Source organism: Lampris incognitus, chromosome 11 (assembly GCF_029633865.1).
Source record: "Lampris incognitus isolate fLamInc1 chromosome 11, fLamInc1.hap2, whole genome shotgun sequence".
Taxonomy (NCBI): Eukaryota; Metazoa; Chordata; class Actinopteri; order Lampriformes; family Lampridae; genus Lampris; species Lampris incognitus.
The window spans coordinates 56628495-56642633 of NC_079221.1; the positions used below are offsets into that span (position 1 = coordinate 56628495).

Below are 14139 nucleotides of genomic sequence, written 5' to 3' on the forward strand. Positions count from 1 at the left end.
GTACACACCGGTGTAGGAAATCTTCAATTTCTTAGCAATTTCTCGCATGGAATAGCCTTCATTTCTAAGAACAAGAATAGACTGTCGAGTTTCAGATGAAAGTTCTCTTTTTCTGGCCATTTTGAGCGTTTAATTGACCCCACAAATGTGATGCTCCAGAAACTCAATCTGCTCAAAGGAAGGTCAGTTTTGTAGCTTCTGTAACGAGCTAAACTGTTTTCAGATGTGTGAACATGATTGCACAAGGGTTTTCTAATCATCAATTAGCCTTCTGAGCCAATGAGCAAACACATTGTACCATTAGAACACTGGAGTGATATTGCTTGAAATGGGCCTCTATACACCTATGTAGATATTGCACCAAAAACCAGACATTTGCAGCTAGAATAGTCATTTACCACATTAGCAATGTATAGAGTGTATTTCTTTAAAGTTAAGACTAGTTTAAAGTTATCTTCATTGAAAAGTACAGTGCTTTTCCTTCAAAAATATGGACATTTCAATGTGATCCCAAACTTTTGAACGGTAGTGTATGTGGTTAAGGTGCGAAGGGTCACTGCACATGATAGGACGAAAAGATGAAAAAATCATTTTCTTATTGGTATAGTATCTACACATTGACCAACAAACCCTGATGAACAGACCTTTCATATGAATACAAACATTTGCTTCATCCTAGCCGTGAGGGAAAAGAGACCAGAGACCTTCTCTACATAGGTGTACTCCTCATTAGTACTTTTATGGTATAATTGTTTTCCTCATCACGGTGGTGCAGTGGTTAGCGCGGTCGCCTCACAGCAAGAGGGTCCCGGGTTCGAGCCCCTGGGCAGTCCAACCTTGGGGGGGTATCCCAGGTCGTCCTCTGTGTGGTGTTTGCATGCTCTCCCCGTGTCTGCATGGGTTTCCTCCGGGTGCTCCGGTTTCCTCCCACAGTCCAAAGACATGTAGGTCAGGTGACTCAAATACATGTAGGACAGGTGACTCAAATACATGTAGGTCAGGTGACTCAAAGACATGTAGGTCAGCTGAACCAAAGACCTGTAGGCAGGGCTCGAAATTAATGATGTCCCGATGTCCCGGGGACCATAAAAAATCCTACTGGGACACAAATATATTTTGTCTGAGACAATTCCGGGACAGTGAAAAAAAATGTCAAAGTAAACTTCGAAATAGGTGTTATTTCCAAAGTCATTAATTATGAGTATCTAGACGTTACTTTGTCGTTTGAATAATTTAATAAAAATGTGTGAACGGCCAAACTACAAAAGGCTTACGTTCTTGCGGCACCTCACGATAGGGTAGTCAATCGCCTGTTCATGCAAATCATAGAATGCATTCTACGTCATCCACTCTGCCAGTGGCTGCTGCTTGACTCGCGCCAATGCAGCATTCATAGAGCCAGGGCGATAGACCATCCTCAACGACAGTTAACAGAAGAATAAGTCCGCAGTGGTGTAGCGGTCTAAGCGTCGGCTTTGTGTTGATGCAGTTGCCTACTGGGGACTGGGGTTCGCGCCTAAGTCTCGTCAGATCCAACTATGGCCGGACTCGATGAAGCAGCGATAATTGGCAGCACTGTCTTCGGGAGGGAGGCGGAGTCGTCTTGTGTTCGCCACATGACTGCATCTCTGTGTGTCGGAAAAAGCAGTGGTTCGGCCTGGAGTCGCCTCATCACGAAGGTGGCGAAGCGAATCCTTCGAGACTGCCGGCCGGAGAGATGCAGTTGGCGAACGCATACAGTACGAGGGTGGGTGTTTGAATTAAAATAGGGATCGATTGGCCACTAAATTGGGAGAAAAAAGGGAAAAATCAGAAATAAATGTATAATAAAAAAGAAGAAGAAAGAAATTCTAAGGTGGTTGAATAAACAGCCCCCTGATGCAAGCCCCAATACTGCCGACTCCCGAAACTCTCGAAACTAATATTCATATGTTTAATAAAAGAATAAGTATTTTAAACTTATATGGTGGACCAGAGTCCATGGTGTGATGATTAAGTGACAAAAAAGGATCAAATTATATGTATTCTGCATAATTGAGGGGGCGACGACAAGAATTAAAATTTGGGACACTGTTGGGTATATCCGGACAATACAAAGTAGAATTCGGGACAGTTGTGGGACACTGAGGAAAAAAGTTAATTTCGAGCCCTGCCTGTAGGTCAGCTGAATCGGCCATACTAAATTGTCCCTAGGTGTGAATGTCTGTGTGTGTGTGTGTTTGTGTGTGTGTGTGTGTGTGTCGGTTCTGTGTGATGGCCTGGCAGTCTGTCCAGGGTGTCTCCTCACCTGCCACCCAATTACTGCTGGGATAGGCTCCAGCATCCCTGCGACCCTGAGAGCAGGATAAGCGGTTCGAATAATGGATGGATGGATGGATGTCAGCCTCATTAGACCTGGGCTGTGTTTTTTTCTCTCATAACAATCCATCCATCCATTATCTAAACCGATGATCTTGCTCTCAGGGTCACGGGGATGCTGGAGCCTATCCCAGCAGTCATTGGGTGGCAGGCGGGGAGACACCCTGGACAGGCCGCCAGGCCATCACAGCCCCCCCCCCCCAAACACACACACACACACACACACACCTAGGGGCAATTTAGTACCACCGAGTCACCTGACCTACATGTCTTTGAGTCACCCGACCTACGTCTTTGAGTCACCTGACCTACATGTCTTTGAGTCACCCGACCTACATGTCTTTGGACTGTGGGAGGAAACTGGAGCACCCGGAGGAAACCCACGCGGACATGGGGAGAACATGCAAACTCCAAACAGAGGACGACCCGGAATAACCCACCAAGGTTGGACTACCCTGGGGCTCGAACCCAGAACCTTACTGTTTAGGACAGTAAGTTGTACTTATAAATAAACTAAAATAAAAAAGGTAATGAAGATAAAAGGAATATATATTTTATGTTATGAGATCCTATGCTCAAAATGATGTATAAGGTAAAATAAAACTACAATGCTGAATGTACTGGTGAGGTGGGTGTCTGTAGGTGGAAGTGAGGTGGTGTCTGAGCTCCATTCCAGATGAATGAGAGTCAGAAGGGCTGTTGTAACAGGAACACACAAAACCTGGTGGAACCTGGGTTGTACTTATTGATGTAGTACTATCTGTCTGTAGGTAAAGACCTTATTGATGTAGTACTATCTGTCTGTAGGTAAAGACCTTACTGATGTAGTATTATCTGTCTGTAGGTAAAGACCTTATTGATGTAGTACTATCTGTCTGTAGGTAAAGACCTTATTGATGTAGTACTATGTGTCTGTAGGTAAAGATCTTATTGATGTAGTACTATCTGTCTGTAGGTAAAGACCTTATTGATGTAGTACTATCTGTCTGTAGGTAAAGACCTTATTGATGTAGTACTATCTGTCTGTAGGTAAAGATCTTATTGATGTAGTACTATCTATCTGTAGGTGAAGGTCTTCTACCAGCTTGTTCTGTCACATCTGCTGGTTACACACAACTTCTTCACTTCTTCTAACTCAACACTACCTGCCCTCTTCTTCCTCATGTGGGTGCTATGATGAAGATGGAAACACTCTGCACCCTGTCATTTTTCCTGGCAAAGTCCCACCAGACAACAACCATCCTTATCACATCCTCCTACAGTGTGCAGGATGTGATGTCATGGTTTGTTATCGTCTTTAACACACCAGACAGAGAGAATCAGAAAGAACATCTGTCAGTGTGCCAGTCTGTAGTGTAGCTGGGAAACATGTTGACCTTAACACACCAGATGGGGAGAATCAGAGTGAACACCTGTCAGTGTGCCAGTCTGTAGTGTAGCTAGAGACACGTTGACCTTAACACACCAGACAGAGAGAATCAGAGTGAACATCTGTCAGTGTGTCAGTCTGTAGTGTAGCTAGAGACACGTTGACCTTAACACACCAGACAGAAAGAATTAGAGTGAACATCTGTCAGTGTGTCAGTCTGTAGTGTAGCTAGAAACACGTTGACCTTAACACACCAGAGAGAAAGAATCAGAGTGAACATCTGTCAGTGTGTCAGTCTGTAGTGTAGCTACAAACACGTTGACCTGAACATGAGCCGCTGATCCGTAGGGTGAGACAAACTAACCTATGTGTCTGTTACTCAGATATGTAGATGTGGTCTGTGTCCTACCATGGAGTTCATGGCGAAGTGGTTGTGTTGTGTCTGGAGGTCCACAGCATGCTGGTATCCCACTCCAATTTCTGTGTGGCTCTGCAGGAAGACCTCCTTGTTGTGGCTGATCCAGTCGAACATCTAAATCATCAACATCACAGACACCTTTACACCACACTTCTATTAACAATGCAGCTCAACAACTTCAGACAAAAACACACTGGAGATCAGTTACAACATGACACACAACTGAATACGTTAGCTACACCATACATAAAATATACATAAATACATATACATACACACACACACACAATGCTTCTTGGCAGTTAATGTTCTATCAGGCAGCTGATGGTCAGCACCTGGGGTACCAGAAGCTCAAAACAAGAGTCAATAGCAACAGCAAAATAAGCTGTTTGGCATTGGCAGAGAGTTGGCAAATTTTTCATGGGCGCAACCCACATACTCAGCTCTGCTGCTCATCCCACAAATGCATGTTCCTTACACATGTGGCGCCAATTAAAAGGGAAATAAACAGGCTTTCCAACTGTATAAGATTTACTGCCAAGAAGCATTGTTACAACAAAGAAATCATCTACCAAACACACATTTCCTTACTTTTTGTGCTAAGGATACACACACACACACACATATACACCACTACTACTACTACTACTACTACTACTACTACTTTTGGCTGCTCCCATTAGGGGGCGCCACAGCGGATCATCCGTCTCCATCTCTTCCTGTCCTCTGCATCTTCCTCTGTCACACCAGCCACCTGCATGTCCTCCCTCACCACATCCATAAACCTCCTCTTTGGCCTTCCTCTTCTCCTCTTCCCTGGCAGCTCCATATTCAGCATCCTTCTCCCAATATACCCAGCATCTCTCCTCCACACATGTCCAAACCATCTCCATCTTGCCTCTCTTGCTTTGTCTCCAAACCGTCCAACCTGAGCTGTCCCTCTAATATACTCGTTCCTAATCCTGTCCTTCTTCATCACTCCCAATGAAAATCTTATCATCTTCATCTCTGCCACCTCCAGCTCCACCTCCTGTCTTTTCATCAGTGCCACTGTCTCCAGACCATATAACATAGCTGGTCTCACAACCATCTTGTAAACCTTCCCTTTAACTCTTGCTGGTACCCTTCTGTCACACATCACTCCTGACACTCTTCTCCACCCACTCCACCCTGCCTGCACTCTCTTCTTCACCTCTCTTCTGCACTCCCCATTACTTTGGACAGTTGACCCCAAGTATTTAAACTCATCCACCTTCGTCACCTCCACTCCTTGCATCCTCATCATTCCACTGTCCTCCCTCTCATTAACGCATATGTATTCCATCTCGCACCTACTGACTTTGATTCCTCTTCTCTCCAGTGCATACCTCCACCTCTCCAGGCTCTCCTCCACCTGCACCCTACTCTCACTACAGATCACAATGTCATCTGCAAACATCCTAGTCCACGGAGACTCCTGCCAGATCTCGTCCATCAACCTGCCCATCACCACTGCAAACAAGAAAGGGCCTTACTAATCTTTATTTAAAAAAAAAGCTGACACTGTCATGGCTGCTCCCAGTTCTGGCCACTCCAGCCCCGTTTCTATGTTTCATTTCTTGTCCTGCTCTGACAACACCATCCCAGTCCTGAGTCCTGTCCGGTTTTCATCTGTCATCCATTTGCCCCAAAGCCGTTGTTGATTATTCAGTCAAGTTGCTGTGTGTCTAAGCTTGGCTGTTTAGTTTGTTCATTGTCAGTCTTTACCATGTCCATACCATGTCACCATGACTGTACCACGTCTGTACCATGTCATCATGTCTGTACTTCGTCTGTACCATCTCACCACATCTGTACCATGTCTGTACCACGTCTGTGCCATGGTTTTGTCACATGTGCTCCTGATATCCTTGTGTTTCCTACCATGAGGATTAAACCTTTGTCTCAGCTGTCACTGTGTCTGCATGCGAGTCCTCAAGTCCTGCTCCACCATGACAGACACCAACAGCTATCAGCTGAATGAGCCTCATGACAACATGGATATCTGACAGGACGCCCGGTTTGTCATTTTAAACTGACCAACACAAATGTCTTATGTGTAGGCTGGACTTCTGCCGGACTACAGAATGTCCACACTGCATGTCTCCAGTCTGTGTATAGACCCCTGAAGCCTTCACTAAATACACGAACACCACACTGTCCGTCCCCAGCTGTGAGCTGCGTGTCTCAGTAAATATTTACTCAGCGATCATCTTACACTTTTTTGTGGAAAAACATTTTGGGTCGGTCGACATCCATCCTGCCGTCAGACCACCTCATCTGTCTGTCTGGCTGCGTGTAAACACTTCACAGTCCCACACACACACATCACATACTGACACAGCCCATTTACTGACGCTCGAGCTCAGCGGCTCTCAATCAGGTCCACAGACACTGCTGATTTTCTATTCTAGTGGGTCGTGTTCCAGTTATTCAGCCTCCGGTCAGGAAGGTTTTGGACTTGTGTTCAGGGGAGACAGACACACTTCACCCATAGCGCTCTCCCACAGATCTACATCATGTTTAAAGGCTGAACTTCTACATCAGTCAGTAGAATTGTTTCAAGTAGTATGTAAACCAGGTAGAAGCACCAAGCTGACCTATCAGATTGCTTGGCTGAGACCACCCAGTTTACATGTTTGAATGGACCAATCACTGACCTTCTCGGCATCCTGTTCAAAGAGGCGGAGCTGAAAGCACTGATCCAGCTTGAGTTTCCTGACGTGCCACATCTGATGGAGATGCTGTCTGGTGGAATGCAGCTTATCCAGAAGACTGGCAACCTAAAGCACGACAAGCAGCAGATGACTCGACAGAAGATAACCAGGAAGGACATTTCCTGTAGAAACCATGAGGGCTAGCTGAATGTGTGAGCACAGAAACAGGAAGAGCTGGTCAGAACCAGCTCATGGTGGAGCAATTACACTGCAAGATTTAATATTCAGCAGTTCATTTCTATAACAGTACAGTAAAAATTAAAATGCTAACATTTTAACGAATTAAAGAATTTAAAGAATTGAATCAGAATTTCAAAGAGTTAATGAATGAAAGCCACTTTATTTGACATTGTGTTCTCACAATGACTGTGTTCTCTTCATGTAACCATCCTAATGTATAGCAGCAGTGGGCAGCTGCAGCACCCGGGGACCAGCTCCACCTCTTCTTTCCAAAATTGGCTCATCTTACCCCACTCTCCTCTACTGGTCAAGATTAAAAGGTATCTTTAAAAATTATAAGATATCTTTCCATTGCCTTGCTCAGGGGCACAGACAGGAGTATTAACCCTAACATGCATGTCTTTTTGATGGTGGGAGGAAACCGGAGCACCCGGAGGAAACCCACACAGACACACGGAGAACATGCAAACTCCACACAGAAAGGACCTGGGACGGCCTAGGGTTCGAACCCAGGACCCTCTTGCTGTGAGGCAACAGTGCTAACCACTGGGTCACTGTGCTGCACACTACATCAAATACATCCATAAGTCCATTCACTCATCTCCTAGAGTAGCTGAGCTGCTAAGTTAAAAGTCTACGACGCATGGGAGTTTCTCTGCAGGGAATAATGCTAAGCAGAAAAACTGCAGTAATTACATGAGTTCAGGACAACATTAGCTAGCTTTTTATTATGTTGGATACAACATCCATCTAAATCACCTCGTACATCTGGTGGTGTTGAGCTTTCCCAGAATTACTGCCACAGAAATGAGAACAACTCACTTTAGAAGAGAATCTGATCAAACCAGATTTAGAACGTTCAGCTGAAAGAAACATGGGAAATGGCTTTTGCAGTTAAGAGGAGACAACTGAAAACCTGTGTGAGGTGGGGACTGCGTTTTTCTAAAAGTTGGAAAAGCTGTGGTGCTTTGTGTTCTGATAGCTACAGACATAATGGTTTCTCAGTGCTTTGCATCCAAATAGGAAACAAATGAAGGAATGTGCTTTCAAGAGGAGATCCTACTGGGTCCAGCCTGAACAACTGACATATCCAAATAAAAAACACCTCCACGATATGAGAGTATTTTATCAGTCTAAACCCATCTGATAGAAAAGAAGTGATGCTTATCCAGCTGGTCTGAAAACTGAGGAGTCTTCACAGAAGGAAAAGTAATTTCCTCCGTCCATCTGACAAGAAAAAAGTCCTAACCACGTGTTCTGTCCTCCACCTCGTTAAAGAGTGGTGTTGATGAGAATGAGATGGTTTACTAGATGGATGAGTAGACCACATGGTTCAGTACATGGAAGAATAGACTACATGGTTTAGAACATAGATTAACAGACTACATGGTTAAGTACATGGATGAATAGACTACATGGTTTAATACACGGATGAACAGACTACATGGTTAGGACATTAACTTTCTGGACAGGGATCTCACAACTCTGATTAGCAGAACACACATGTTTGAAGATCAAATGTGCACAAGGCCATCTTGGTTTGGTAGTATTGGTGAGAAAAGTCATCAACTAAACACTTGTTTTCAGCAACAAATGAATTTAACGTGACCCTAAAGCCCGCACTTCCAAACAGCGTGGCTAGCTCAGCTGGGCGCTACCTTCGGCACCAGACTCTGGAAGTCAGCAGAACCAGAAATGCAGTTCCTCCCAGAGAAACCATCACTGGAACGAATGCACTGGAGGAGTCTCTGCCCCTCTCGGTCCAACTCCTCCACCGGAGCCTTCAAGACCTACAGGAGAGAGAAGAGGAGAGGAGAAGAAAGGAGAAGCGAAGAGAAAATGAGAGGAGGAGAGGAGAAGGAAAGGAAAAGAAGAGTAGAGGAGAACAAAAGAGAAGAGGAGAGAAGAGGATAGGAAAGGAGAAGAGAAGAGGAGAGGAGAAGACAGGAGAGACAAGAAGAGAAGAGGAGAGAAGTGAGGGAGAGGAGAACAGCAAGAGAGAAGGGGAGAGGAGAGAAGAGAAGGGAAGAGAAAGAGAGAAGAGGAGAAGAGGAGAGGAGAGGATAGGAAAGGAGAAGAGAAGAGAAGAGAAGAGAAGAGAAGAGAAGAGAAGAGAAGAGAAGAGAAGAGAAGAGAAGAGAAGAGAAGAGAAGAGAAGAGAAGAGGACAGGAGAGAAGAGAATAGAAGAGGAGAGGAGAGGAGAGGACAGGAGAGAAGAGGAGAGAAAAGAAGAGAAGAGAACAGGAGAGAAGAGAATAGAAGAGGAGATGAGAGGAGAGAAGAGGAGAGGAGAGAAGAGAAGGAGAGGAGAACAGCAAGAGAGAAGAGGAGAGGAGAGAAGAGAGAAAGGAAAGGAGAGATGAGAACAGAACAGAAAGAGAGAAGAGGAGAAGAGGAGAGAGGAGAGAAGAGAGAATGAGAAGAGAGCAGAGGAAAGGACAGAAGGATGGCTTTGGGTTTGTCATGAACGTCATGTAAAGGAACAGTGTCAGCTCCATTAGCTGGATGAGAAAAACTGAATGAAAGTGAATGTGAAGTGGAGGTCAAACCTTCTTCTTGAGCTGGGTGTGTTCCTCAATGAGCCGCCGTGATCCTTCCACATCCACTGGGAACTCTTTCTTGGAAAGAAGCTCCTGAAACACAGATCAGACCAGGACATGAAAGACTTCCAGTCCAAATTTATCTGTACACCCTTTCCATCTCTCACTAATCCTTTAAAATTCTGGTTTGAAATCAGGGGTCCAAGCAGGGTGCTGGAAGGGTCATGGGATGTCCACAATAAACACATCTTGTACACTGGTAGTCTGCAGCCGTCCCCGGCTCGGCAGACGGGGTGGAGCAGCGACCGGGACACCCTGGAAGACTGGGGTATTTGGCCAAAAAAAAAAAGAAAAGAAAAAAAGATGACACCACGGAGGGGGCGCCCTGGTGGCACATCTGGTAGGGTGGGTGTCACATCAGGCTGAGTCCTTACCATAGTGGCCTGGGTTCGAATCCAGCCTTGGCCCTTTGCTTCATGTCATCCCCTCTCTCTCCCCTGCCTTTCCTGTCTCTCTCTACCACCACTATCTAATAAAAAAGGGTGGGGGAAAAAAAAGAAAAAAAGATGACACTGCAGACAGTCACCTCGGTTCTGTGCTCTCTTGTACGTTTTCTGTTTTTGTGTATTTGTTTAGTTTCCAGCGCCCACTCACTGATCACATACAGCAGGGAAGAGCTCAACTGTCCACTGGACCAACTGAGCAGACCTTTTTACCGCCTTTCACTGAACCTTTTAACAAAAGTCTTGCCGAGCTTTTGGCTGGGGCAGCTCTTTGTGGTCTCTAATGATGATGCCGAAGGGGTAAGCAAGCCAGAGTGCTTGTTAAACTGCAACAGCGGGGATGTAGAACCACGCTAGCATCAACTGACCTGGCGAATGTCCGCTCTCTGGTCAACAAGGTGGATGAACTCCTACTCATGAATGGAAAAATTTCAGACTTAGTTCATTAAGTCTGAACTATCAGATGCAGACCATTCTTTGTCCTCAGGAAATTTGCATCTTTCATCCTGGCCACTGTATTATAAAAAAAATGTAAAAAAATAATAAATCAATCTTATATAGCGCTTTTCTAGTACTCAAAGTCGCTTTACAATAAATGGAGTGAAACAAGATGACAGATGAACATAACACAGACATACAGGGGTGGATGGGAAGGGGGGCTACGAAGCGGCAGCCACAGACAACGCCAGCAGTACTCTCCGACTTGGACCGATATAAAGGGAAAGAAAAACAAACATCATAAATCACATAAATCACAGATGCAGGTCAAGCGCTCAGTCCCCAGCCTGCCCCAGACCAGGGGTGTATGAGCGGACGGGGGGGGCATGAGAAGGCAATGGAGAAAAGGTGTGTCTTGAGACGGGATTGGAAGAGTGGGAGGGATTCTGAGTTTCTAATAATTTGGGGAAGTGAGTTCCAGAGCCTGGGAGCTGCTCTGGAGAAGGCTCAGTCACCAAAGCCGCGGAGGTTGGACCTGGGGGTAGAGAGAAGGGAGGCTGAGGTGGATCTGAGGGACCGAGAGGGTTGGTAGGGCGAGAGGAGATTGGTGAGGTATGGGGGAGTCAGTTTGTGAAGGGCTTTATAAGTAAGAACCAGGAGTTTGTAATTGATCCGGTGGGAGATGGGTAGCCAGTGGAGGTCTTTTAGGACTGGGGTGATGTGGTGCCAGGATTTGGTGAAAGTTAAAAGTCGGGCGGATGCGTTCTGGACCAATTGGAGTCTCTTGATAGAGCTAGCACTGATGCCATAGAGGAGTGAGTTGCAGTAATCAAGGCGGGAGGAGATGAAGGCATGGATCAGTATCTCAGCAGCAGGGCGTGTGAGAGAGAATCTTATTTTTGCAATGTTGCGAAGGTGGTAGAAGGAGGATTTGACCATTTTGCAGATATGTGGCTCAAGGGAGAGGGTGGGATCAAGGATCACACCAAGGTTGCGTGCCTGGGGGGAAGGGGAGACAGTAGTGCCATCGATGGTGAGTGCAAGGTTGTTGATTTGGCTGAGAGTGGACTTGGAGCCAATGAAGAGGAGTTCAGTTTTGTCACTGTTGAGTTTGAGAAGGTTTTGCTGCATCCAGAATTTAACTGCAGACAGACAGGACTCGATGTGAGGGGATTTGGTGCTGAGGTATATCTGGGTGTCATCAGCATAACAGTGGAAGTCCAAGTTGAAATGGCGGCGAATCTGACCAAGAGGGAGGATGTAGATGATGAAAAGGAGTGGGCCGAGTACAGAACGTTGGGAAACACCTTGTGTGACTGTGGATGGAACAGAGGAGTGGTTGTGAAGTGAGATGAAGTGTGACCTGTTGGAGAGGTAGGACTGGAGCCAGCTGAGTACAGTGCCTTCAATACCGACATCTTTCAATCTGGTGAGCAGGATGTTGTGGCTCACAGTATCGAAGGCTGAACTCAGGTCGAGGAGGATGAGGATGTTAAGGGCTCCAGTATCAGCAGAGATGAGGAGGTCATTAAGTACTTTAAGGAGTGCAGTTTCAGTGCTGTGGAATGGGTGAAAACCAGACTGGAGGGGTTCGAGTAGGTTGTTGGAGTGTAGGTAGGTTTGGAGTTGTGTGGCGACAATGTGTTCCAGGGTTTTAGAGAGGAAGGGGAGATTGGAAATTGGCCAGTAGTGGTTGAGGCAGGATGGATCAAGATAAGATTTCTTGAGAATTGAGGTGACAGCTGCAGTTCTGTAGGCAGAGGGGACAATTCCATGGGACAGTGAGGAATTGAAAAGGTTGGCGAGGCAGAGGCATAGGGCAAGGAGGCATTTCTTCAGTAGGGGGGTGGGGAGGGGATCAAGGGAGCAGGTTGTGGATTTTGATGAGCTGATGAGTTCAGAGATAGTGGTAGGGGCAACTGGAACAAACTGGGAGAGGCGGCGATCAGGGGGAGAGGTAAGGAGGTCAAGAGGAATGGGGGGAAGAGGGGCCGGAGTAGGTGCTGCTGAGTCAGATGCAGGGGGCAGTGATTCATTGATAGCGGCGATTTTGTCTGCAAAAAAATGGAGAAATGAGTTGCATTGTTCAGCAGTAGAGTTGGAGAGGGCATCGGCACGGGGTTTGAGGAGGTTGTTTACGGTGGCGAAGAGGGTGTGGGGGTTGTGGTTGGAATCATTAATGATGGTGGAAAAATAGGCAAACTTGGCGGCGGTGAGGGCGTCTTTGTAGGCAGAGAGGTGGAGGTTGTGGCCTTCTTGATGTACAGTGAGAGATGTTTTCTTGGTGAGTCGTCCCAGTTGGCGGGCAGTCTGTTTCATTGTGCGGAGCTCAGGTGTGAACCAGGGTGCAGAGGTGTTGAAGGAGACTGTTTTTGTTTTGAGAGGGGCCAGTGTGTTGAGGGAGGCAGACAGAGTGGCATTGAGGTGATTGGTGAGATCATCAGGTAAGGTAGAGGCTGGTTCCAGGGGGAGAGCAGAGGAGAGCAGATCGGAGAGTTGGAAGGGGTCAATAGATTTAGTATTGTGGAATGTTATTTCTCTGAGGAGGTGTGGCCGAGGAGTTGGGGATGGAATAGTGAACTGGATGAGATTATGGTCTGACAGAGGAAATGGGGATGGATGGATGTTGTGTATCAGTAGAGGCCTTTGATATGGGTGGGGAAAATGACGTGCTGGGTGAGGTTGAAATTGTCCAATAAAGTGACGTGCTGGGTGAGGTTGAAATTGTCCAATATTGTCCAATAGTATACATCCCTCCTCAAGCCAGGGCTACGGCTGCCTGTCAGCAGCTATACGGCTGCCTGTCAGCAGCTATCCACCTATATGATGGAGACTGAAAACTCCCATCCAGACTCAGCAAAGTTGGTATTGGGCGATTTCAACCACGTTAGCTTAAGGACAGCATTGCCCAAGGTATAGTGGGCAGATTTTTACAGCTACCATCGTGGTTCTGTTTCTCTGGATCACTGGTGTGGAGTTGTATTTGGGGGGGGGGGGGTGTCATCATTTTCTGATTCTCTGTAAGATTTTCCCCCATAAACTGTTCATTGGCATTTTCATAGAGGCCACAAACAGAGCTCGGCTGACTGGGTGGGCAAAACTGGCTGTTTTCTAGGTTCATTGCCCTTATTATAGCTCTATTGGGTATTGTAGGGAGATTTGACCTCCCCAAGATGGCGTCTTTACACAGACACTATGGTATGGTGTCACTTCCAGTTGGGGCTCGCGCGACACAGACAGTACATCTCATCTGCTGCAGTTCCAACTCCTCCACGCAGACTGCAAAACAGAGCTATCAGGAAAAAAAACTGGGTGGTGGCATATGCTTCTGCATAAATTAAGGTTGGTGTACGGATGTCACAGTGTTGAAGAAATCATGCAGCCCTCACTTAGAGACCTTTTTCATTGACTGTAAGCCATTCTATTCACCGTGGGAATTTTCATCATTTATTCTGGTCGGGGTCTATATCCACCCCAGGCCTGTGTTAAAGAGGCATTAGACACCTGGCTGATCAAATTACAAACACGGAGCGCAAACATCCAGACTCCCTGCTCATTATCCTTGGGGATTTTAACAGAGCAAACCTCAGTCACGAA

The 14139-nt window shown here is 46.2% G+C and overlaps 1 protein-coding gene across 1 annotated transcript in view; it reads right to left on the bottom strand.

The window, feature by feature from the left end:
- LOC130120432 (kalirin-like) overlaps positions 1-14139 on the bottom strand; it is a 168045-nt gene that overhangs the window by 84421 nt on the left and 69485 nt on the right. The window contains exons 7-10 of the mRNA XM_056288967.1: positions 9611-9694; positions 8719-8850; positions 6824-6946; positions 4137-4259 (exon numbers count right to left, since the gene is read on the bottom strand). Of these exons, the coding sequence (XP_056144942.1) occupies positions 4137-4259; positions 6824-6946; positions 8719-8850; positions 9611-9694 (462 nt within the window). The remainder of the gene's footprint in view (positions 1-4136; positions 4260-6823; positions 6947-8718; positions 8851-9610; positions 9695-14139) is intronic.